The 23,094-nt window shown below is 38.4% G+C and overlaps 2 protein-coding genes across 25 annotated transcripts in view; both read right to left on the minus strand.

Moving 5' to 3' along the window:
• Positions 1-502: 502 nt before the first annotated feature.
• Positions 503-13,066, minus strand: tfcp2l1 (transcription factor CP2-like 1). Of its 2 annotated transcripts, XM_044018510.1 has the most exons (15): positions 12,278-13,066; positions 11,845-11,999; positions 9,919-9,992; positions 7,348-7,453; positions 6,041-6,147; positions 5,804-5,956; positions 5,616-5,726; positions 3,744-3,847; positions 3,458-3,509; positions 3,231-3,324; positions 3,020-3,110; positions 2,500-2,582; positions 1,663-1,805; positions 1,175-1,226; positions 503-1,087 (listed from the first exon to the last, which is right to left on the minus strand). In XM_044018510.1, the coding sequence occupies exons 1-15, from the start codon at positions 12,334-12,336 to the stop codon at positions 1,050-1,052; spliced, it is 1,422 nt and encodes a 473-aa protein (XP_043874445.1). In that variant the 5' UTR covers positions 12,337-13,066; the 3' UTR covers positions 503-1,049. The 2 variants fall into 2 exon arrangements, with proteins under 2 accessions (XP_043874445.1, XP_043874448.1); XM_044018513.1 differs by lacking the exons at positions 9,919-9,992; positions 11,845-11,999; positions 12,278-13,066 and adding an exon at positions 9,770-9,912.
• Positions 13,067-13,136: 70 nt separating this feature from the next.
• Positions 13,137-23,094, minus strand: part of clasp1a (cytoplasmic linker associated protein 1a) — an 81,077-nt gene continuing 71,119 nt past the window's right edge. For all 23 annotated transcript variants that reach the window (XM_044018498.1, XM_044018458.1, XM_044018431.1 and 20 more), the window contains 5 exons: positions 22,507-22,697; positions 22,205-22,333; positions 19,924-20,130; positions 18,957-19,073; positions 13,137-16,824 (listed from right to left, as the gene is read on the minus strand). In XM_044018498.1, coding sequence (XP_043874433.1) covers positions 16,738-16,824; positions 18,957-19,073; positions 19,924-20,130; positions 22,205-22,333; positions 22,507-22,697 — 731 coding nt within the window. In that variant the 3' untranslated portion in view covers positions 13,137-16,737. The remainder of the gene's footprint in view (positions 16,825-18,956; positions 19,074-19,923; positions 20,131-22,204; positions 22,334-22,506; positions 22,698-23,094) is intronic.

Genomic DNA, 23,094 nt, shown 5'->3' on the forward strand with positions numbered 1-23,094 from the left:
GGCTACAATCTTGTATATTTACATTTTTAATGTTCATTGTTCCTCTTTAATATATATTATTTTTTCAACTTAACAGTTATATAATGATTATTTAGTGTCATTATACATAAATAAAGTGTCACTTAAGGGAAACTTAATGTTCAACTTTATAGACACAGAAACCTTTCAAAATAAATGTTAAGACATTTAGTTACAGTCATTACTAACATTAACAGTAGCTTTTACGTGAACACTGAATAATATATGAATACTTTTTTTTTAGGTAAAACATGAATTAACTGTTAGTAAATGCTTGACTTAGGCTTATAATAGCATGAAGTAAAGTTAATTATTGTACCCATATTGAACCTTTGACCCTGCTAGGAGGTTACAGTGTTTGTCATATGCACTGACAGAAAAAAAGTTGGACACATCCTGTGTGTGGTGCTGGTGCTTAAACGTACATGACATCATCCTTTTCTCAACAGGGCTCCACCCACTTCCTACCGACACAGAGAGACAATAATGCAAAATGCTTTATTCTGGCTAAAATGCATAAATGAGAACAAACTGCAGAGCATGTCCCCGTTTGAAGTGTCAGTGAGGCAAACTATAAACTAAATATTCTATGACACTTCATCTTTCATTAAATATTCAGCATCAGCGCAACAAAAGCAGAAGTGTTGTGGAGCGAAGAGCAAAGGCAGCACATACTTATAAATCCGAATAAAACGGCACAAAACTATTTTGTTCATTTTTCATCCTTTTCAGTCTGACTAAATGATGATGATGATGATGTGTGACTTTTATTATCATGAAAGCTTGCATTTACATTTACAGACGTAAGCACACGTGCATGAGAAACACTACTAATTACAAGGCACATTAAACAGATATCAGAGAAGCTGACAAAAACACAAAGGAACACTAAACAAACACAGGGACACCAACAGTACACTGAGCTTAATAGCACTTTTCTGTACTGTAAATGTCACATATTGTAGTCTAGATGGATTTATATACAATCTGTACACCAGCACTGACCAAACACCCTCTGGAGCATGTGAAGGTCATTTCAACACCACGTGTAAACCGTCAGTGTTTTCATCTTGTGGCACAGAAAAAAAGAGCAAAGGTCATTCAAGAGTTAAAAAACTTTTAAGAATGGATTCTAAACGTGTGGTGATGTTGTTACCTCTGATAGTACTGATGGTGAAGCTCATCTCCTCCTTGAAGTTCTGCACCATCTGAAACAGACACATTCACCAGTGTGAAACAGTTGATTTCCAGTTATCGGGATTCACCTCAGTCCTCTATAACAATCAGTCATGAACGGGTGGCTGCCATTATTTGGTGTTCATGTATTTATTGTGATGTATGATGATTGTCAGCTTCACAGAGCAACATGGGTGAACATGCACTGGGACTCATCATCAGAATGATCTCAGAAACATATGATGACCTGCATCACATCCACATGCCTTTTATGCATGTTTTATTCAATAAATCCTATGTAAAGGCTGGAAAAGTCTGCAAACAAAGACATCTCCCAAAAACCCATGCAGGTCCTGACCCAGGCTCTGAGTACGACTGTTCTACTGGTTACTGCCCAGATCATGGCAGGACAATTCTACATCCTGTAGTTCTCATTTGAAAAGAATTCACTGCATGCTGAAAAGTTACCTCGTCGGAGACTAAGACATGGATCCCAGTGGGTTTCTGTCTGTAGATGTGCGTGATCTGCTGAGGAGTGATGCTGTACAGTAGGGCGATCTTTTCAGACAGATCCAGCACAGTCAGCTCCTCCAGGTACAGAGCATGGTAGACTGCAAGAGGGCATACATGAACACTTTTACTATTTCAGTGGTGATACGTTAACATTTGGTGCCCTATTTTGTAAAACGCATATAGTTCAGAACTTCCACAGCGAAACATTGAGAGCTAAACGTATTTAATGAAAACTACAACTGAGAGCAGCATGATTTAGCTGACATATTCACAAAATGTTGCGATGCACCTTTAATATTTTGTCCCATGAACCGAGGGTCAGTCTGTCTCTACAGCACCAAGCTTCATTCCATGTAAAGCTGTAGTTGGTAAATCTATTGCATATGAGTTACCATCAGTTACATTCAAACCCAATATTAGCTTCAGTTTCTCCACATGTGGCCTGAAAGTGAAGGACTCATCAATCAGACACCCAGGTGTTTATACATGTGTACACATTAAACTTCATGGATGCAGTATGGAAAAGTTTTACAATGTTTACAGACAGAAATAAAACAGATAAATTACCTAATATTATACAAGTAAAAGTACTGGTCTAAAAATGTTAAAGTAAAAAAGTAGCTTATTGTAAAATGTAAAAGTTACTGAGTTACTTTTTTAACAAGGTTGGGGTTCTTTTGTGCAAAAAGTACAAGGGAGCACAGATGAATTTTTATTAGTTTACAAATTACATTTTTACATATTTTATTTATAAAAGACACGCAAATTAGGCAAATATACTGTCGTACTTACCGTCTCCACCCCCTGGTTTGATGGGAGCTTGACCCCTGGTCTGCTGTTGACACACATAGATGGTCAGACGAGGCTGGATACACCTGGAACATATGAGAAGTGGACACTGTGAGAAAATGTGGTGGTCAAATCAAGGTGGTTCTTTGTTTGTCGTCGATGATAATGATGATGAAATGTACCAGGCTACCTGTGGTTGACCAAGAATGAATCCTTATGGAAACTCTAAAACACCCATTGAAAAAATCCCTCCATTTTCATATTAATCTTTTTGCCCTAGACCATATAGAAAGTTTATATTATGCCTTGGGTTTGCAGGTTGAGTCTGAGCAAGGAATACATTGAATGAATAGCCACAAGGGGGCGATATCTGGTTGCAAGAAGACAATTTGATTGGAAGGGAAATGAGCTTCCAATTTGTCAATTAAATAATAATATATAGGTCAATGTTTTTCTGAGGAGTTCAACTTGTTCCGCAACCGGATGTACGATTTAAGCTTTTAGGGGTAATGTAATATCTCACCTTCCTTTCATTGTGTTAAAGAGACGAATGCCGTCTGCTGGGCCACAAATCTGGATCAGATCATCCCTGCTCATCCTCAGCAAATCAGCACCTGCAACAACAGTCAACAATCAGACTTAGTTAAGATCTTACAATGATGTTCACTGATTTCTGAATTCACTGAACCCTGACAAATTGATTCCAAACAAGTGCACCAAGGATCAAACGATACCTGAGAAGCTGGTGAAGAGCTTTGAGAAAGAGGAGAACCTGTGACGGTGCAGCCACTCCTGAGTGTTCTGTGGCGAGGACGATGGCAGGAGGTGCTACATGTCAAAAAGAAGAAGAGCCCTTGAAATGAGTATAGCAGCACAGCATCCACTGTCTCCAAATAATGGCCTGAAGGGAATAGGAACGCAGCATTAACCCTGTAACACTGCACTGCTCTCCGTTACTTACATCAGAGCAGCTGGCCATGAGCAGCTCCCCTTGCTGGTTTGGAGAACAGTTGCTACAGAAACATGCACATGAGGAAGAAAGACCAGGTTGGAGTGATTGGTTCAGTTGTTTGCTCATTCCTCTGTGAAACACATATGTCTATTTTTGTTTGTTTGTTTGTTTTTCACTGCTGTCTAACTATAATTATAGAGCTCAGGTTATGAAATGGAACTGTTATGGAGCTATTACTCAACTCTAGCCTAGAGGAGAAGATTTGAGACTTTTTTTTAGGATCACGCCAACTCACTCATCTGTGAAAGTGCAAGATGTTGGTGAATTGTGGTAAACTGGTGATGGGGTGCTGCAGCTGCTGTGGGTGGTCAGGTTCAGTGCGTCGGGCCAAGGGGAACACTTCAGAGGAACAGAGAAAGGAAAAATGACATGGGTTAAAGTCTCATGCTGGAATATAACATTTTTACTATTTAAAATATTGATTAAATTATTTCCAGGAGCAGCAGGTATGATAATGATAAGATGCAGGTGTTTTCAGACATTAATGCTGGTAGCTGGAGGTTACTGGGAAATATCCCACAGCTAATTTTGCCTTCATTTCAGCATCTACCTGACAACTGTAATGACAATTTACTTTACAGATAAATATTTGATCGGCAAAACACATGAGAGATGATGAAGGATGAAGTTTAGTTTAAATGCTGAATTAAACTACCAAAAAGTAAAGCTATATAAAGCAGTTAATCGTAGCTTTAATATCTCGGTGGCAAAACAAATGTGTGTTTTGAGAAGCCTCAAGTTTTAACTCCATTTATCTGTTAGTCTTTGTCCAAAGGTATTTAAGGTATTTAGGTATTTTCACTCTCTGGATGTGAACGCATTAATGAGTAGAGAAAACATTTCACCAAGGCTTAATTTCCCATACTCTAAATATAACCTACATATATCCCAGATAATTGCATCAGAATCTATTATAAACTTATTTCTAACTTAGTTATGACAAGTACCAAAACATTTTTTGTTGTATTCAGTGTCACTCTGGTCTCTGAAAACAGATATGCAAAGTATACTATTGTTTTTTAGTTATACTGCTCACTGACAGACAGAAAGACAAATGCTTGCATTAAAATAAGAACATTAATATGACACAACGTCCTATATTATGACTTCAACATTCTTCTTGCTGATATGACTTATGCACTTATAGGTCAAAGTCTGAAGGCAGGATTTCCTTGGTCAATAATGGCTCGTCGCCTCAGATCTCATCAGGTTTGTTTTCCATCAATAACAAACCAGATTAACAGTAACAGCAGAAACTGTTGCATCACGAAGACTAAAGTGACACAGAGAGAGACGCAATCATTGACCAGACCTAACAACAACATACTGTGATGTAGTAACTGGTTTAAAAGTGTACTTTAAGAAAGGAAGACTGACTGGAGGAGGGAACTATTCAGCCTGCTCTCCCACAAAACAACATTTTGCAGTTTTAATTTACTGTAAACTAGTGGAAATGAGGAAAAGAGCAATGAGATGTGGTGGTCAGTGATTTCATATCATATATCATTGCAACATTTCTAAAAAAATGTTGGCCAAGCCATGTGACAGTGACACATCTTCGACGGGATGTTGTGTATGTGTTTTTATGATTTGATGCAGTGTGTTTTTGTGGATTGTGTTATTACAATTATGAAAATGGAAAACGGGACTATTTTCTAGTTTTGATGACCACTCAAAGCTGCGTTACACTACAGTTTTGCCATGTTTAGTGTCCAATTCGCCCTTGGTATTTACTTAACCCTTGTGCGTGCCCTTTGCTTTGTTCTTCTTTTATTTTTGTTTTAACTGCACGTACCCCCCCCCGAGTCATCAATGATAAGGAAAAAATCTATTTGGTCCAGAAATATGAGCTGACACAAATCTGTGGATTACAGGAAAGTACTAAACTACAATTGTGGAGACTGGGTTTTGCAAAACATTCAGACTGGCAGAATTCAAAGGACAAGGCCTGAGATCCCACATATCTCCTAATAAAAAAAGAATTTACCACTGTGGTAGCACATTAAAGTTATGGCACAGCGACACCACTGACTGAGCGAAAGCAAACTCAGGGTCATCTCAGGCCGGCGCTGTTATCTAATGCATCATCAGATAAAACACGCCTCACCTCCTTCAGCAGCGTGGTCTCATGGGACGGCTGGTACTTTTCTCTGTCCTGGAACGTCTTTTTATCGATCTTCTCCCTGTCTGTCTTCAGTTTTCGATCAGCTCCTTTAGGCTGAGGAAATAGAATATGGATGGAAATTCGATGTAAAATACGAACATGTGGTGGAGACGAGAAGAAAACGGTCTGACCTTGAAGACTTTGATCTGGCAGCTGGAAGAATGGACGTGCTCCATGTACTCCCCGTGTTCGTTGGTCGTGAAAGTGTCGACTTGGATACGAAAGGGAACCCCCTTCTCCCCACCATGCTTTCTTGGGGTGAACTCAGTACTGATGCAGTTGACCTGAGAAGACAGAAGACTTTACATGAGCAGCAGAGGCAGAGATATTGACTGGCTGTCATACGTCTGACCAGAGTCTCGGTGTACCTGGATGAAGACTGAAGCATTCTTCACAGGATCCCAGAGGAACTCGAAGGTGTTGAGGTGCAGAGCATGAGAACGAGGCTCAATTATCCCCACTGACAGAGGGATATCTGTAAGAGACACAGCCAGTTATTATTTAGGTTATTCACTTCATCATTAATGTTTTCAGAAGTTTACAGGTCACCATCTTGTGCTGTCATGTTTCAACACCACCAAGTTCCCTGTTGTGCTTTGGAAAGTAAGGATTGAGTGGATGAGGCATTTGTTTGGTACAGTCTAATCATTAGATGCCACAAATGATTAGTAGTCAGTAGTGTAGGCATGAAACTAAAGATTATTTTCATAAATGATTCATCTGTTGATTATTTTCATGATCAATCAATTAGGTGTTTCATCTATGAAAAGTCAAAAAATGTTAAAAAACTGATGATGTTCTTAAATGTTTTGTGGACTCAGCAAAATGATTCAATTTGAATGATTCCTTTGTCATATGGTGCAAAGAAACCAGAAAATATTCAGAGATGAGAAGCAGAAGAGTCAGAGAGATTGTTTTGATAATTTAAATAAACACTCAAACCAATTCATTGATTATCAAAATAGCTGACAGTGAATTGATTATAAACTAATAGCAATGTTGATGTTGGTTGGTCCATACACAGTGAGTTATTTTAGCAGTTCAATTCAACTGATTACATTACAGCTGTGTGACAAACCCTTGAGTCTCTAAAAGAAAGTGTCTCACAATAGAATGCAAAGTTTCCACATAACAGGACTTTATGTCTGAAGTGAGGGGGAAAAGTAAATAAAAATAAAATATGTAAATGTAAAACTTGTTGGTGGTGTGAAAACATAAAGTGCGAGACGTCCGCCAAGGAACAGACCAATATTTATGACTAGGTCAAATCAAGTTGCTGTGTTTACAGTATATGTTGCAACCTTGGAGCATTTGTATATTGATTGAAGTGTTAAGAGGACATCCCAGTGTGTTTAACCCTGTGACATGATGTGTTTCTATGGAGAGGATACAAGAAAAAAGCCATAATATTGTCCTAGTCCTAAAAACTGACCACATTCATGTCCAGGAGATGATTATCATCAACCCCACCTCCTCATTTCATATGCAAAGAATCGTTATGACCAAAAGCAAATTTTAATTCACAAGTAGTGTAACCAAACTTAGTTACACTACACTTAGTGTTGTTAGATTCTCACACGATACACGACTGGCATAAATAACTTTTTAATCTTTGTCATAGACACAAGCTTTAAAGATTCACAGGTCATACTGTATATTGGTACTGTCAATTCACCTATATCCAGGATTCGGTCTCCAGGTCTGTTCCACCTCCATCCTTCCAGCTGCTGGTGCTCCATGTACTGCAGTCGACGGTCATGAAATACCACGCGCACAATGCTCTGTGAACAGGTAGCATCAGGGAGTTAGGCCAGACCAGCAGCTACTGCTCGAGCAGGGAAGCCAGCACAGAGCCAAACAGCTGGACTGTAGGGCAAAGTGCAAAAAAAAGGCTCCCCTCATTTATTCAATTAAACACAAGGTTGACATTTATTTCCATTCCTACTATCACCCAGTACATTTATTTAAAGAGAATCATACTGAACACCCATGGGTGAAAAATGAACTGTCCGTGAGTTTAGTTAGTGCATCGGATTCTTGTGAGAAGTAGCACAAAAGATATCAGGGCTCCCACACTGTCTTGGACAAAGTTATTAAAGATCCTGTGAAATGCACACTTAACAACAAGCATAACTTCCCATTGAAGACCTGGGGGTTCTGTCTGATAACAGGCTTTAAACATAGTTCAGCGTTATTGAAGTTAGGTTGTATGAGATTTCTGACACATGAAGGAAATGGATGTTTGTAAACCATTCAAGCTCAATTCACTAAAGTCCAAAAACCTGTTTTTTTGCTCATGGGGACACAGGATCTGCATATCCACTGCTGCCTCGTGAGCGAGTTTGCGCCACTTGAGGCAAATTAGAACGAGAGAATTTCAAACACCAAGGTCACAAAGAAACATTTGAATGGACTGATGAAGGCAGCAGTGGATCAACAACTCCTGTGTCCCTATGGGCTAAAAACACTGATTTCTCTATGGACTTTGGTGTGCGAGAGAGTGAATGGTTTTCAAAGCCAAACAAACCTTCCAGTCAGAAAAGTCCATCTAAAGGAGGGAAATGCAGCAAACGAGATATCATGGACTTAAACAGTGTTGATTTTATTTGCTGAACTATTCCTTTAAGGTCACTGTTTTTTTTTCTTCTCCACAAAGGTCTCACATTGGGCAGAAACACAGTCAAAGCGTGCGGGAACCCTGATAACCTGGCATCTCCCTTCTGTTAACTACACCATCTTTCTGTAAGGTTGGATGATATGAAACTTTATTGAAATGTTCTTAGTTAAGAACATAACTACACTGGATAACATTTCATGGTGTCACCCACATAAAAGAGCAGATTGTTCCTGGCTGCTAATTTTGGATTTCATTTGGAAGGGTTACTCCAGCAGTTTCAGTTTACTCATTACTCACTCATTACACATTAGAACAACTGTGCAAACAGTTGTGTAATGGGCTCTGTGACGTTATACAGTAGGATACTGAGCTCAGATACCTCACCCTCGTTTTGAAACATGCGCTCTAATTTTGTAGAGGGACAGTCCCTTTAACAGATTTAAAATCCTGCTCAGATACATAAAAAAAGCAGCCAATTAAATGAAGATCCTGTAAAAGCATGTTCCATTTTTGAGATATTTATGGGGGAAGCTCATGCATGACTTAAACTGACACGTCATGTGTTTGTATAGATGCCACCTGTCCCATTCCTGTGTTTCTAGGATGCAAAAGCAAACACTACATTCTCAAGCAGTGGTTGCATGACAACAAGGGCATGTCGGGTGGATGTATTTATACACAAAATTAAATAAAACCACCTCAAAATAATCTTAAAAGGGATTGTTGAGGTTAATTAAAATGTGGTTGTATGAAGCACCAACTCCTAGTGAATGTCTGTGGGGACACAAGAAAAAGCTTATTTAGCCACCGAATAAAATAAAATCTATGTCTGCTTACACCTGCAAGAATATGTTCACTGCTTTAACTCGCTCACGAAATGTGTAATTTTACATCAGTGCACACAGGAGTTGTTGATCCACTGCAGCCTCAATCAGTAAGTCCAAATGTGTTAAAAAGTGACACACACACTTACCAAATGAGGCAACAGTAGACCAGAAGCGCCTGTGTCCCTACACGACACAAATGGACTCTATGGAATTTGGTGCAGGGGTGTGAGTGGTTTATATACTTGAGTTTCCTGTTTAACACCTAGATAAAGCGATAATGTGTCGGTACCTCATACAACCACACCTGAGATAACCTGCACTATCACTTTAAAAGAGTATGTTGAAGAATGTCTTTGCAATAAATGGAGTTGCTTTTGACCTGCAGCTGAAATGTTGTGTCACACACAGTGAGCTGTTAATAGGTTCCACTCAGAAGGCAATTGAATATGTACAGTAATATACAACTTACACACAACAATATAAATTAGGGATGAGAGGTATTTTAAAGTATATAGATACAATTCATAGTCATATAGGCATGTAACGATTAATCAGCAGTGTATGGATGATGGGTATGTATAAGAAAAGACAGGTTGTGTGTTTCAGTAAAGTCTAAGAAGGGGGAGGGGAGAGGTAGGTTCGGGTGAAGGTACCAAGCTCTCCAAGGTCGACACCTCACCCCTGAAGCGGAAGGGAGGGTCGAGGACCTGTGACACACCAGGAAATGGATACATGGAAACAGATACAAGAAGAAAGAGGAAGAGGTCACATGAAAGTCAAAAAAACAGACCTTAACACCTACCTTTACATATTTGCTGCTTATATCTGTATACTCCACTAGTTTTCTGTTAAGCATACGGATTTCGTAGGACTGACCTACATTTTAAAATATTAAAAAAACAAAAACTGATTAAAATTGAAAAATGGGAAATGAGTCAATCAGAAAAGAGGGGCAGTGGAGATAGAAACTGAATCAAATTAGGAACTTTTTAAGGCAGATATGAAGGCCAGCCACTAGGAAACTTTGATATACTGTATCTCCATCCTGATCAAATTTAAATACATCAAGTATCATATCACAAGAAAAGCCAACAAGGGACACTGGAAGACCATCGGTGCTTCTTAAGTATAGTAAAAAAAAAAAAACTAAGCTACCAACTGATGTCAATTAATGTCAAATCAATATGTGTCGTATTTAAATGGCTTATTTAATTGTTGGATGTTACTTAAAGCTCACTTTCATTGTTTTTACTCAAAAACAAATTACTTTAGAGCAGATAAGCAGAGAAAACTTGTAGAAACATAAAGGTTATTAAAGTACAAATGTTTCAACAAGAGAAAAATGAGGGTCGAGATTGATCTAAGGTAAAAGAGAGTACAGAGTTTAAGAGAGGAAAGAGAAGAGAAACAAAAGGGAGGTGAATTATGCAGAAGACGAAAGTCAGAGAAATTAGCAAACATTTCGGCGGTCATGTTGCACTGACAAGTCTGTATTTCTACAATTTACTTTTCAAATCTTAACTGCTGTGATTTCTTACTGTGTGACTGTATGGATGTCATTATGCTTACAGTATATCATATCAAATTAACAGTATTTATTTCAGAGCAGACTGTTTCACAGATAATTATCAATAACTGTCTTCAACGACACAAAGGAAATCTATGGAAGCAAAAAAAGGCCATCTTTATTTCATTGTGAAAGGATTCCACTTCTGAACACATGCCAACAGCCACCAAATTACTTTGAAATGTTTTGAAATCCATCCGTTCAATAGCCTCGATTGACAGTTCCACATTTTCACAATGCAATTTCAGAAGAGTGTACAAGCTCAAGTTGAAAAATCTAGCATCCTCTAGCATCCATATATAAAAAAAAAATAAATAAGGAATAGCTACATAATTATTTTAGTCATTTATGTTCAACAATCTGAGTCGGATTAAAAAAATCTCTGGCTGTACTACAACCACTGATGAAAAGCTATCAAGCCTGGTGGAAATAATTAAAAAATAAAATAAATTAAATGAATCACAGTAAACTTTGGAGAAAAAAAAAAAGACAATTGCAAAAAGAAGATAACTTGGAATTGCACCATTTAGGATGACTTTCAAAGAAGGGAACTCTCATCACATAATTCAACAAGATGGATTTCAAACCAATTTAAAATACATTTCAGCATTAAGTTTATTTACATATATTATTGATATTTTAAGTGCAATGATTCGATCAGGGTGAAAATCTATTTGTCAACCATTATCTGAGTCCAAAAATTATGTTTTTCTTTGGTGAAATAATTCAAAAGGTAAATGGCTAATAAAAGAATGTTGTTGTTTTTTAATGCAGATTAATACATAATCAAAAAATGTATCAGATGAATTGACAGTGAAAATACATTTGCTGCTCATAGATTTGGCAGATTTGGCAGATTTTAATTATTGAGGCCCTTCCTTGCTTTCACAGACCCACAATAAGTAACGTTGAAATTCTGAAGTTATTGTTTAATCATCATGTAGATTAAAGCTAATCTGGCAAATAACGTGTATCGAAACAGACCAGTGTTTACTGTCTGGTCCCAAACTACAGGACATACATGTACAATTAATTAATGTGAATGTAAATATGTGGTAGAATTTGCTAAACTGATACACCTAAGCAGTAGTTCCATGTGACAAAATGAGCTCCAGTCCATTCAGTCAACATGGACATTAGACTAGCAGGACTGATAGCTACCTTGGTTGAGATAAGTGAGAGTCTCCTCCTGCTGTTTCACAGCCGGTGAGGTGGCTGCACAGAGCATGTACTGGAACGGACTCCGCTTGGTACTTATGGCAGTTTCTGCCACAAGTCTCGTGTCTTCATTTGTCAGGAAAGGTGCTATGGCCTCTCTGGAAGAGAACAGAAAGACAGAAGGGCTGAGTGTAGAGACGATGATAGTGACTGTCCTGACTGCTGTTGGAACGTATCTCTTCATTTCACAGGAGCAAACTAACAAGAAAATGCAAATGTTGCAAAACATGGGAGTTTGCAAAGACAGCGGAAGCAGTGTTTAAGTTGTTTTTGAATGCAATGCTTCTTCAAAATGACCCCTTCAAAGGCATGTAACTGCAAATTTGCACATTTTAGACATTTTCAAAATGTAAATGTTTACATGTCTGTGCTTTACCTAATGAAACCAGCAGAGTGCTGGTGGTAGGACTCAGGCTGTGAGTGGCAGAACAGCATATTGTCCGGTGCAAACGAGTCTTCTTGTGTCCAGGTGAGAAGTGAAGACAGAGCTTTGTGCGTCTGCTGGCTTCCTCACGCCTTCAGCTCAGAGTGGGGTTTTAGCAGCCGGACCTCATTGCTTGCTTCTTATATGGCCTCTGCTGATATCTGCAGCATAACTTAGATGACATTTGAGAGGTGGAGGGGGAAGAGAGGGGTGGAACACACCTCCCACAAGCAATGTCTGACCGGGTTGATGCATTAATGGCAGCCGCTCTTCACTGTTTGTTGACATTGCCGACAGTTTGGCCCTAAAGCTCGACTTTAAACTCACTTAAGGTAATTATGTCTGCAGAGAAATGATAAGAAACAAACACTGGGACAATGACAACAATGTGAAGACCACTAAACATGATTATCTTCTCTGATTGACAACTAGAGCTGCTATAAGATGAGTGAAGTGAAATGTAAAAGTTTCATCTCAAAATTCATGTTTAAACAGAGAGTAAACAGAGAGAGTAAAAAAAAAAAGAGAATCGCATACTTTTCTCTTAAGAGCTCCTCAAAAGTAGCAGGTTTCATTTCAAACCCGGCTCTGGTTAATGTTTACACAAGAGCGTAAGAACACCTCAGCACTTGGACACGTGCTCATAAGTGGATGGACGAATGGGGAAATGCCCCCATCACTGCCAGGTTCAAACCCAACACTGGAGGAGAAGCTGAGGTCTTAGAAGCTTTGATTGTTTTAAATGCTGCCCAACATTAGTTTACCTAAGAAATGAATGGAGACTGGGGTGAATAAGCAGCACAGATCCACATGAACTCCGAGTTTGTTTATTTCTAGGGCAAAAAAGTTTCTTTATATTGTTGCAAATCTATCACAGGTGAAATTTAACAAAACAAGAAATACTGTACAGTGTATCATGAGGGAATAAAATAAAACAAGATAAAACACATAAATACAGGTAGGAATATTACATGTGGGATTGGGGGAACAAAAAAGTAAAATGTGTACTGCAGAACATGCATAGTGAACACTTTCCAAGGAAATACCATGTGATGTGTTTGCAGCAACAGCTGCGTGATACTGGAGTAAAAACAAGAGTGCGCTAATGAGTGTTCTGAAACTGTTGAATGAGTTGAGGTGAAAGTCAGGCAGAGAGGCATGTTGTTGACGGTTTTTTTTCAGTACCAGTAAGCACAAAGGATGTTGTGATGCAAATTATGTACATTACTTTACTTAGATAAGCATAAGTGACCCATTCTCAGAGAATTCTCTGACTGAAAAGATGACTTTATTTAAAGCTGCTGTCAGTAATTTAAAAATAATCATGTGAGTGTTCAGGTACACAGGAAGCTGGAGCTCTGTTGCTCAGTTTCAGAATGGACAAAAGCTTTATGTTCACAGCTGATAGTCACGTCTCCATTTTTTCATTACAGAATAAAATGGAGGCAGCAGTAAATGTAATCTATTTCATTGTTGGGAATGCAAGGTGCTTAAGCAAATATTGCCAAATAAAATTAGGCAACTGTGGTAAATATTATTTTTATTCTCTGTTAAATTATGTGAAATTTATGCTGCAATTGTTAGTATTTATGGACACCTACAGACAGGGTGAGGAGTTGCCATGATGCTTTTTGTGATCTTTGTATTATTTTTGTCTCTACTGTTTCATCTTTTTTCAAAAGCAATAAAAAAAGAGTTTGTATGCAACTAGGGATGCACAGACATAGATACCAGCATTGGGTGTAATGCTGCATTTGTATACTTGTATTTATAAAATTACTCTGATACCGTTGCACCCGATATCACTTTATGTAACTTTAAGTGAGCTGAGCAGGTGTGCGGCAATAAACAAATGTATCACAATGATGACAAACGTAGAATAGATTGCAAACTGTGCTCTGCTAGACTGTCAAGCGGAGGAGAAAAGTAGCTCCTTCAACACATTCATTCAATAAAACATCTAAAGATTTAACACAACGCACAGCAATAGATTTGCCACAAAATATTAAATATTATTCATTACAATGTAATTTAAGGTAATCCGTTACTATTCTTTTGTTCACCTACAAATGTGGCGTTCCAACACAAACGAGGCTATCTTCTAAGTTGTATCTGAGTGTCTAAGTGTAATCTAAATGTAAATAGCTGGAAATAAAAGCATCTTTTCATGTCAAACCCAAATGTTTTACAGCAAAAATAAAGGAATGTTCCTCACTCTTCCAATACATCTTAACAGCAGCAATAGTATCTAATTTTGTATTTTTTTCCCAAAGTGAGACGAATAAAATGTAGCTTCAATTTTTTTTGTTGCTGTAATGGCACTGGCATACTCACATCTAAGTAATTGTACTCAGTTAGATTGAAGTGGTATCGGTGCATCGCTAGATGTAGCATTAGGCTGTTTGACAGTGAATACACGTCCCGAAAACACGGGGAGCAGAAAGGGAATGCTAACAGCAGCAACAGACAGGAAGTTAGCGAAAGGAATCCATCACTGACAGCAGGTCGACAATAAGCATCAAACATCCAAAGACTGAGCATGTCCAAAGAAAATCATTAATATTTCCTAATCATTGTGATTATTATAATAATAATAATAATTTGAATTATATTATTGATTTGCCAGAAGTTATCAAACGAGATAATAAAAAATAAACAATACCAGTCTGATCCTTTCTTACAGTAGACCAACTGTACCAAATCATATCCAGTAATAAGGAGGAAGTCGTCCCATTCAGGGATCAATGTAATCTCATTACAATCAGAGACTGTCTAATGTCTGAGAACTTAATGTACTTAAATTCACACCACATAGGTGTAGTTTAAAAATCAAATCATTGTTGCTCTACTGTGTACCTTTTTAATATGATAAATACATCTTCCCTCTCTGAGACATTCCTTTGGAGATGAGTAATCTGATGATGTTGCAAGTGCAAGGGCACTTAACTGCCGACGACGACAACAACCTGGGCCCTGCAAAACAGCACAATGGTGACAAAAAGTGCTGCAGATTACATGCAAGTTAGTTTGCTGACATGCACAAAGGTTAAAGGTCACCTGTCCACTCTTTTCATGACTCTGCGAAGCAGTGGTTAAAACGTGTATGTACAAAATACCTTGACTTGTGTTGTTCTGGTTCTTGAAGAAGCTGCAGCTACATGACGTGACATTGAATGAGAGAAGTGGAGACTAATACTGGATCTGCTTCATCAGCAAAAACACCGCCAGCGCCTGTTTTCCTGCAGATTCACATTTTGTTAAGAGCAACAACCTACAGTGCTGTACATCCCATTCACTGTCTGCAGTCAACAAACAGAGTGTGTAAAATGAATAAGGCCTGGGGGATATCTCTCACAGTCTTGCTTCACCGACTCCAAACAGAGAAAACATGTGGAGTATTTATTTACAAAGAGCGTCCTCTTAACACGAGCGTCCCTCTGCGTACTTCGTACTGAGCGGCACATGACGTCTTCCGTTTGTGAAAATGTTTTTTTAATGCAGAGTTCAGTGAGAAAATACAGGCAAACCAGCTTTTCCTCTTCATGAACCCCAACTTTGCCTGCTGATTGTGAATTGTTATGACCGATTCAGCCATTTTTAGATGTGCACAATTTCATGTTCTGCACCTCAAAGTAAGCACAGTGCACAGCATTTCAAGGATTGTCACTTCAGTATTATTTCTGCAATGTGGTACCTTGTTGAGTATCAATTTCATGGAAGGGGGATTTAAATTAAGAAGCCTGTCTTAATTAAATAAAGGAATAAACACAAACAACACTACAGCTGAAGCACAGGCTTCTATCAAACCCTGATCATAATCAATAGACTGAAAACATTAACTTAATATACCTGTACAGAACTTTCTTTTTTATGTCCCATTGTTCCCTTGCACATCTATGTATTTACCCCCCAACATATTTAATTTCTGTGATCCCAAAGAAGAATTCTTCCCAAAGCCAATGGGTTTACAACCATCATTGGTCCAGCCAAATGACACTTCATCCCAAACTGGAGCTTGTGTGACAGAAGCTGTGAATAATCCATGTATGAATCAGATTGGAGGGCTCAACAACAAAAAGAGGATTTCATTGACTGAAGGCAGTGTAGAGGTCAAGGAAACCAAAGTGCACTTCCCATATCCATGAAACCTAAATGTGATGGTTTTTAAAACCAACCCAGAGTTACATTCACAATTTCATAGAGCGGTGGCGGCGGGGACTAAATGATTAATAGGTGAATGTAAGCCCCTTGAAAAAGATGGAAAGCGTAGTGGAGCATGAGCATCATGACGATGGTGAAGAGGAGGTGGTGGGGGAGCTAAGAGACGAAGATGTCCCAGAGAAGCACATCTAGGTCCCGAAAATCCTAGAGTGCCATCCATTCACATGGTTTCCACAAGAAACCTCCTTCCATTAGCTATGAGAGGAGACGTCTGAAGAACTGCTGCTATTGCTGTTGGTCGTCTGGGCTCGTTTGATGTACAAGTTTAATAATTTCATCTGCACAAGGAGACAAGAGAAGAGGCATTTTAATGTTTACATCTGCACAGAGTGATTTGTAGAGGCAACAGTTCATGTTTGGGGCTACGCGGTGGAATAGTGTACTGTCACCTTACACCAAAAAGATCAAAAAGAGGTTCTCTTTGGTTTCCTCCCACAGTCCAAAAACATGTAGAGGTTAAGTGGACTATCTAGATTGATCGTAGGTGTGAATGTGAGGGTGAATGTTTGTTCATCTGTGTGTTGGTCCTGCAATAGACGTGTTCCTGCAATAGACGTGTTCCTGTTTCCTTTTCATTATGTATGCAAGTGGTACCCAAAGATTTACAACTAAAATAAAAACTGATCAGTTTTAAAAGAATGAAAGGGCACATTTCAGACCTGGCATTAACATCTGACATGAAATCATCAATCACAAATAGACATTATTACGTTTATCTGTTCACACGTGATCATAGGATGTTTTTAACCAGTTCAGTTACTTCCCGCTGGCCATCAGACTGCTAAATTCCAAATAACAATTTAGCAGTCGTGTCCCCCAACACTATCTGTGCAATATTTAACTGTTCTTTCTCTTTTTTTATTTTCATATTGCTGCTACAGTTTTCATCCTGTTTTTCTTTTGCACTACTTTTATATATATTTATTACATAAAAACACTTACTTATTTATTTTTTATTAAGCATAGTTAGGATGAAGAGTTGGATACATGTATAGACATTTACAGTAAGATAAAAGACATTTCTCATCAAAACTCATAAGTGACTAAATTCAATGCTATGTGTTGGTTTCTTATCTGCTGCCAAGCAATGAAATTTCGTTGCCAGTTTACACTGCTGTGTTTTCTGTGCAATGACAATAAAAGGAAGTCTAAGTCTAAGTCAGATGTGTTGTCAATGCATTAGTGTGTCTGTGTGAAAGGCAGGACTACATAAATCATGTTGAACAGTGTTGATATTGTGTGTGGCTACAAATAAAACGATGTAAAGGTGCTGATGAAACTATATTAGAATATTGGTTAATAACGACATTGGCTTTGGAAGGACAGATTTGTGTTCACACATGTAAGAGAATAATATTTATCATATTTATATGTGAACTTAATAAGGTGGCTGTGTTTCCTCAGTCAATATGGTCTGTATAGTGGTTTTGTTGGCTTGATGACCACTCAAAGCTGCTTTACACTACAGTTTTGTAGTATTCACTCACACTTTCATACAGCACACTTTCTATCACTCATCTTTCATACCCATTCACACGCAACAACGTCTTGTTGTCTTACCCAAGGACACATCGGCTAGTAGGCTAGCCTTTGAGTCGAAAGACAACTCGCTCTACCGTCGCCCCAATACTGGTTGTTATCAGACTTAGTGATCAGGCCCTTCTTAAAGACATGAATATTCAACACTAAATAGACCAAGCCGTTGGTAAAATGGAGGTCTGCTTGTGGTTCCCAGAGTTTCTAAGTGTGAAATGGGGGTCTCTCTCTCTCTCTATTATTCTCATCCATGCTTCATCAAAGGCTTGTCCTTTTCTTAGGGTCACATGAGGACCAGATGGCGATAGTGCACGTCACATCCTGGATAAGATGATGAAGATAGTAGTGACGATGATAATTGTTATTAATGTTGTTAATTTTTTAAATGCTCCTGATCTCCATCTTCTTCTTTTTCCACTCTTTCTAAATGTGATGTTTTGTTTGTAATCAGCTGAACTTGTTTCTGTACATGTGACACCTACTGCACATCTGTCCTCATTGATGTGAGGGTCTAAGGACAGAGGGTGTTACTTGCTGTACGGACTGTAAAACCCTTCAAGGCAAATTGAGTTTGTACTGTCGGACTACATAAAAAAACTAAAAAAGACTTTACTTGACTCCATTCAGATAGACAGCTGTCCAAAAGGAAAGTGGGAGTGTTTAGGGAGTGTCTCTTCATTCAGAGGAATCTAACCCTCACAGTGAGATCGTTGCATAACCCAAGGACACGTCGTGTAAACCAGGACAAATGTGACCCAGTGCTTTGTAATTGAAAAACCAGTTGGAACCAGTTGAGAAACGACAACATGGGAAGATGATAAGGCTCTGCCTCTGTTGAGGAGGAGGAGGTGTGTGTGTTGCTTGCAGTGAATACCTTGCTGCCCGTGAGTTGAACCAGATGGGGTTTGAGCTCCTCGCCAATCACAGAGTAGATCGCCACCAGACAGAACACGCTGGCCTTGCGAACGCTGCTCTCTGTGTTGTCATATCCCTGCAGAGAGAAGACACGCGCACGCGCACGCGCACACACACACACAGACACACACACACACAAAAGCAGGCACGCGCACACACACACACACAGGGTCAAGCAGGAACACGGGAGGAGTTGCAGCAGAGAGTGCAGAGTACACACAAACATTTCCAGGGACAAATAAGGCAAATAATTCCACTGTCCAAATATGAACATTGTCCAAATATGCCTCTTTGGTGCTGACAGGATGTTTCTGCTCTCTCTATTCCCCAGAATCCCTAGCTATTCGAACTAAAGGCAAGTGGGTTAAGGAAAACCTTGAGTATACTCTATTTTCTATCATGTGTTTGTGTGGTTAAATGCTGAGTCTAAAACTGTTGTGCTTTTCTCTTTAATGTAAAAAATGGACTTGTTGCTGTAGCATTTTTATTTTGGACTTTGGTAATATCTTACCTATGCATACTTTTTATAGTAGTATAGTATATTTGTATGCCTTGCATGTCTTAACTCATTTATTACTGAACAATATACATTCTAACTAGTCAAATTTTCCAACTGCCTTCACATCTACTGGGGAATAAGTGTTTTGTGTATTCTGCACCTGCTGCAGAATTAATCTTATTCAACTTTTATCTTCTGTTGTGTTTCAGATTGCAAGTTTATTTTTTATTTGTGCTGCTGCCTTCCTTGGATAATAGATTCCAAATCTCATTGAGATATTCTTAATTAAATAAAGTTAATAATAATAATAATAATAGTAATAAAACAAATGAAATGTTGAGGCTGGCGTCCAGTCAGAAATAGAGGGGTTACAGCAAGGCTACAGCAAATCTGGCTACAGCAAGGCAAAACTAGATGTGACTCTGACCTGTAGGAGTCCAGGAATGATATCAGGCAGCAGCTGCACTAGTGAGTCCTTGGTGATGCGTTCAATGACCTTGGTTTGCATCTTGATGGCAGCCAGGTTGATGGGGTAGTCAGCTGTCTGCACAATAGGGCACAGCACTTTGATGCACTGCTCTGGGTGGATGGAGCCAGCCAAGGTGGCTGCGGCCTCCTCAGCTGCTCTCACCACCTAACAACATAGAAACATAAACGCCAAGATTATCTTCACAGAGTAGGAAAGACTATTTTATATGTGTCACTCAGATAATCCATTATTGGGAAACAAACAACTGTCACTTATCGGAGGGAACAAAATGGCATCAAACTCAAATATGTCTCCTTGTATTTAACAGTAAATATCTATTAAATTTGCTGGAAAATTATAGTTAAATATAATGAGAAGGTATTTAATGCATTTACAATTACTTCCAGCTGAAAAATAATTCAGTATTTGGGTGAGATGAACACCAGAAAAATATTTGAAAGTGTCTTCCAAAGAAACTCAAACAACTGGACATTATGAACATGGTCCAATTCCTCTTTGTGTTTTCATCAGTTGTCATCTATATTTTTCTTTACTGGCTCCTTCTGGATTTAATCAACCCTTTTCATGAATCTCCATGTATTTTTGTATTCGAAACATATACGTTGATACTCCTTTTGTATTTGTTCATTGTAATTAATTAATTCCATTGAAATGTTAACTCTATATAACCCCTCAGATTTACCCTGCTCTGCTGAAGGGTCAAAGGTTAGTTAAGCTATTGTTATTGCTCTCATACTGATAACTAGATTGTGAAGTGTTTATGATGGGGTTCTACATAGAAACCTTTAAAACCAACAATTATTAACCTTTTGAAAACAAATGTGTTGTTATGCCCTGCACATGCATTGAGTTTGGCATGAGTGTGTTGTATTACACCTGTTCTATTATTCCATTTTTCACAATGAAAGGTTTGCCAACATTGAAATGTTTTCTTTGCTCAGCACAAAGGCTTCATTGAGGAAAATGTTGTTGAAAAGTGCTTTTTTTTTCAAAGCGAATATTACTTAACTTATTATTTGTGCTAAAAGTAATTTGCTGTTCTACGTCACATCACAAATGACCAGTCACTCAGGGTATTTGCTTGCTTTAAACTAAAGACATCACATGGCCTCTGAGAGAATGTTGGGATGATGACAGTTGTTGTGCAAAATGGTTGTAAACCAGAAACTGATTTTAAAGCAGAGAAACATAAAATCTCCTTGTGTGAAACTGTATAAGAGTTTAGCTTTTAAATATAAAGGATATTAAACATGGGCTTCTAGACATAACACAAACATAACAAACACTAGGATGTGGCCAAAGACATAAAGTTAAGTTATGACTGTTTGATCCAGTTGAAAGCAGCTATCAACATATAAACTGGGGACATTCAGCCTTAAAGTGATATTTCAGGATTTTTTTAAGTTTGTTTGTATGATGTCAGAAGTGACAGGAAAATCAGCTATTTTACATTGACATGTAGGTCTTTCTTTCTTTTTGGGTTAGGGTCTGTTTCATGCAGGTTTTAGGTGAAGGGGCATTGACTATGTGTCAATATCTGATAAACCAACACTATCCCTTCTAGAGACTGCACTCTCGGCTTCAAACTAGTAGGGCTTTTTTGTTGCCTATGAATCTGTAAAAGTTGCAGGTGAAATTGACTGATAAAACACTAACTATTCAGACTTGATAAACACATTGTTCACGATTTCCCAGGATGAAACGGTTGAGGAAGACCAAAGCAGATTTAATAAAGGGATGAAATCTGGACCTCAGGACTGTGACCGATGCTGCTAGTATTTGTGTAACTTTTCTGATGATTTGGCAGCCATACTTGACCTCTATCGATACCCTACCAATAATGCCAGATTTCAAATAAAAATGCTACTGGGTTCATACACCTTTGGAAAAATACCTGAAAAAGAGAGAATTGTCTACATTGTATTATTTATTTATTCTATTTTGATTCATCTTATTTAACTGTATTTATTAATTATTACCTGCTTTTTGAGTGGGTCTCTCTTTTTTGGAGGGTTAGGGTCAGGGAGAGAAGTCGGAGCCATGTTCATGTGTGGCTTTTTTTTCTTGTTTAAATGAAAATTTAGAATAAAATATTCCAAAAAAAACCCATTTTTTTACACTAGTGTGATCAGGTTTTTACACTTGTTACACTGCCCTCAAGTGGGGGGAAAAAAGCAACACATAATCCAGTTCTCATGTGGGAGCTGTGTGTGTGTACCTCCTTGTGAGAGTCTTTGTGAGACTCTAGAGTCTTCATGATGGTCAGCTCAGCATAGTTTTTGAAGCGGGCCGGCTGGTTCCTTAGAATTTCTTTGAGCACACGCAAGGCCAGGGCTCGGATGGTGTACTGAAGGAACGAATAGGGTCAACACTCCATTAAAAATGAATGAACTGCACATTCACACTGTAAACCCTCACATAACTTTGTTGTCTCAGTTTGCAAACAGTGGTTCTGTGTGACAGTCAGCAGTCTGCACACACATTCAAATTTCAAATTGAAGACTCTATTTGAACACCTACGTCTTTATCGCTGAGCGTCTCCAGCAGGAGCAGGAGGATAGTTTTAAAATGTTCATCCCACACAGCCAGGCTGTCTTCCCGTGTAATCTTCAGCAGCTCCACTAGGGCACCTTTACGCTCCTCAGAGCGTTCATTGTGATTCGACAGCTCTTTCAGCAGGTCGGCGACAAGGTCTGAATGGTCTTGACCAACTGTTCACCAAGAGAAGAGAATACATTTAAAAATACACAGTAATTAAATCTTATTGTCATCACTTTAAAAAAAAAATTATAATAATAATAATAATTATCAAGTATTTTTTTATATTTTTTTTTAAATGCACTAAGCTAACATGAAATGCTAAGATGAACAATGTAGTACCCTCTATGTGAGGGAAACAGCTCTAAATACACTGTTAAGCTAGGAAGATAGTTACATTTTGAAAATGTATATGTAGTTTTAAAACTAAATAAAATTTTATTTGGCTGTTGGCTTGCCTCAGGTTGGACAGCCTTACTCATGTCAGTTATTTCTGTGCTCCAGATGCAACCAGTGACCAGTATGTGTGTTACACCATCTTGCAGAGCAACTTTTACTGCAGTGGAGGGT

This window comes from Solea senegalensis, linkage group LG2, assembly GCF_019176455.1.
Source record: "Solea senegalensis isolate Sse05_10M linkage group LG2, IFAPA_SoseM_1, whole genome shotgun sequence".
In the NCBI taxonomy this organism is placed as follows: Eukaryota; Metazoa; Chordata; class Actinopteri; order Pleuronectiformes; family Soleidae; genus Solea; species Solea senegalensis.

Coding starts and splice junctions, on each gene's coding strand:
- tfcp2l1 (XM_044018510.1), bottom strand. CDS start 12,336: ATGCTGTTCTGCCACTCACAGCCTGAGTCCTACCACCAGCACTCTGCT. Junction 12,000..12,277: donor CACTCTGCTGGTTTCATTAG/GTAAAGCACAGA, acceptor GTTCTCTTCCAG/AGAGGCCATAGCACCTTTCC. Junction 3,111..3,230: donor GCTCTTCACCAGCTTCTCAG/GTATCGTTTGAT, acceptor CTGTTGTTGCAG/GTGCTGATTTGCTGAGGATG.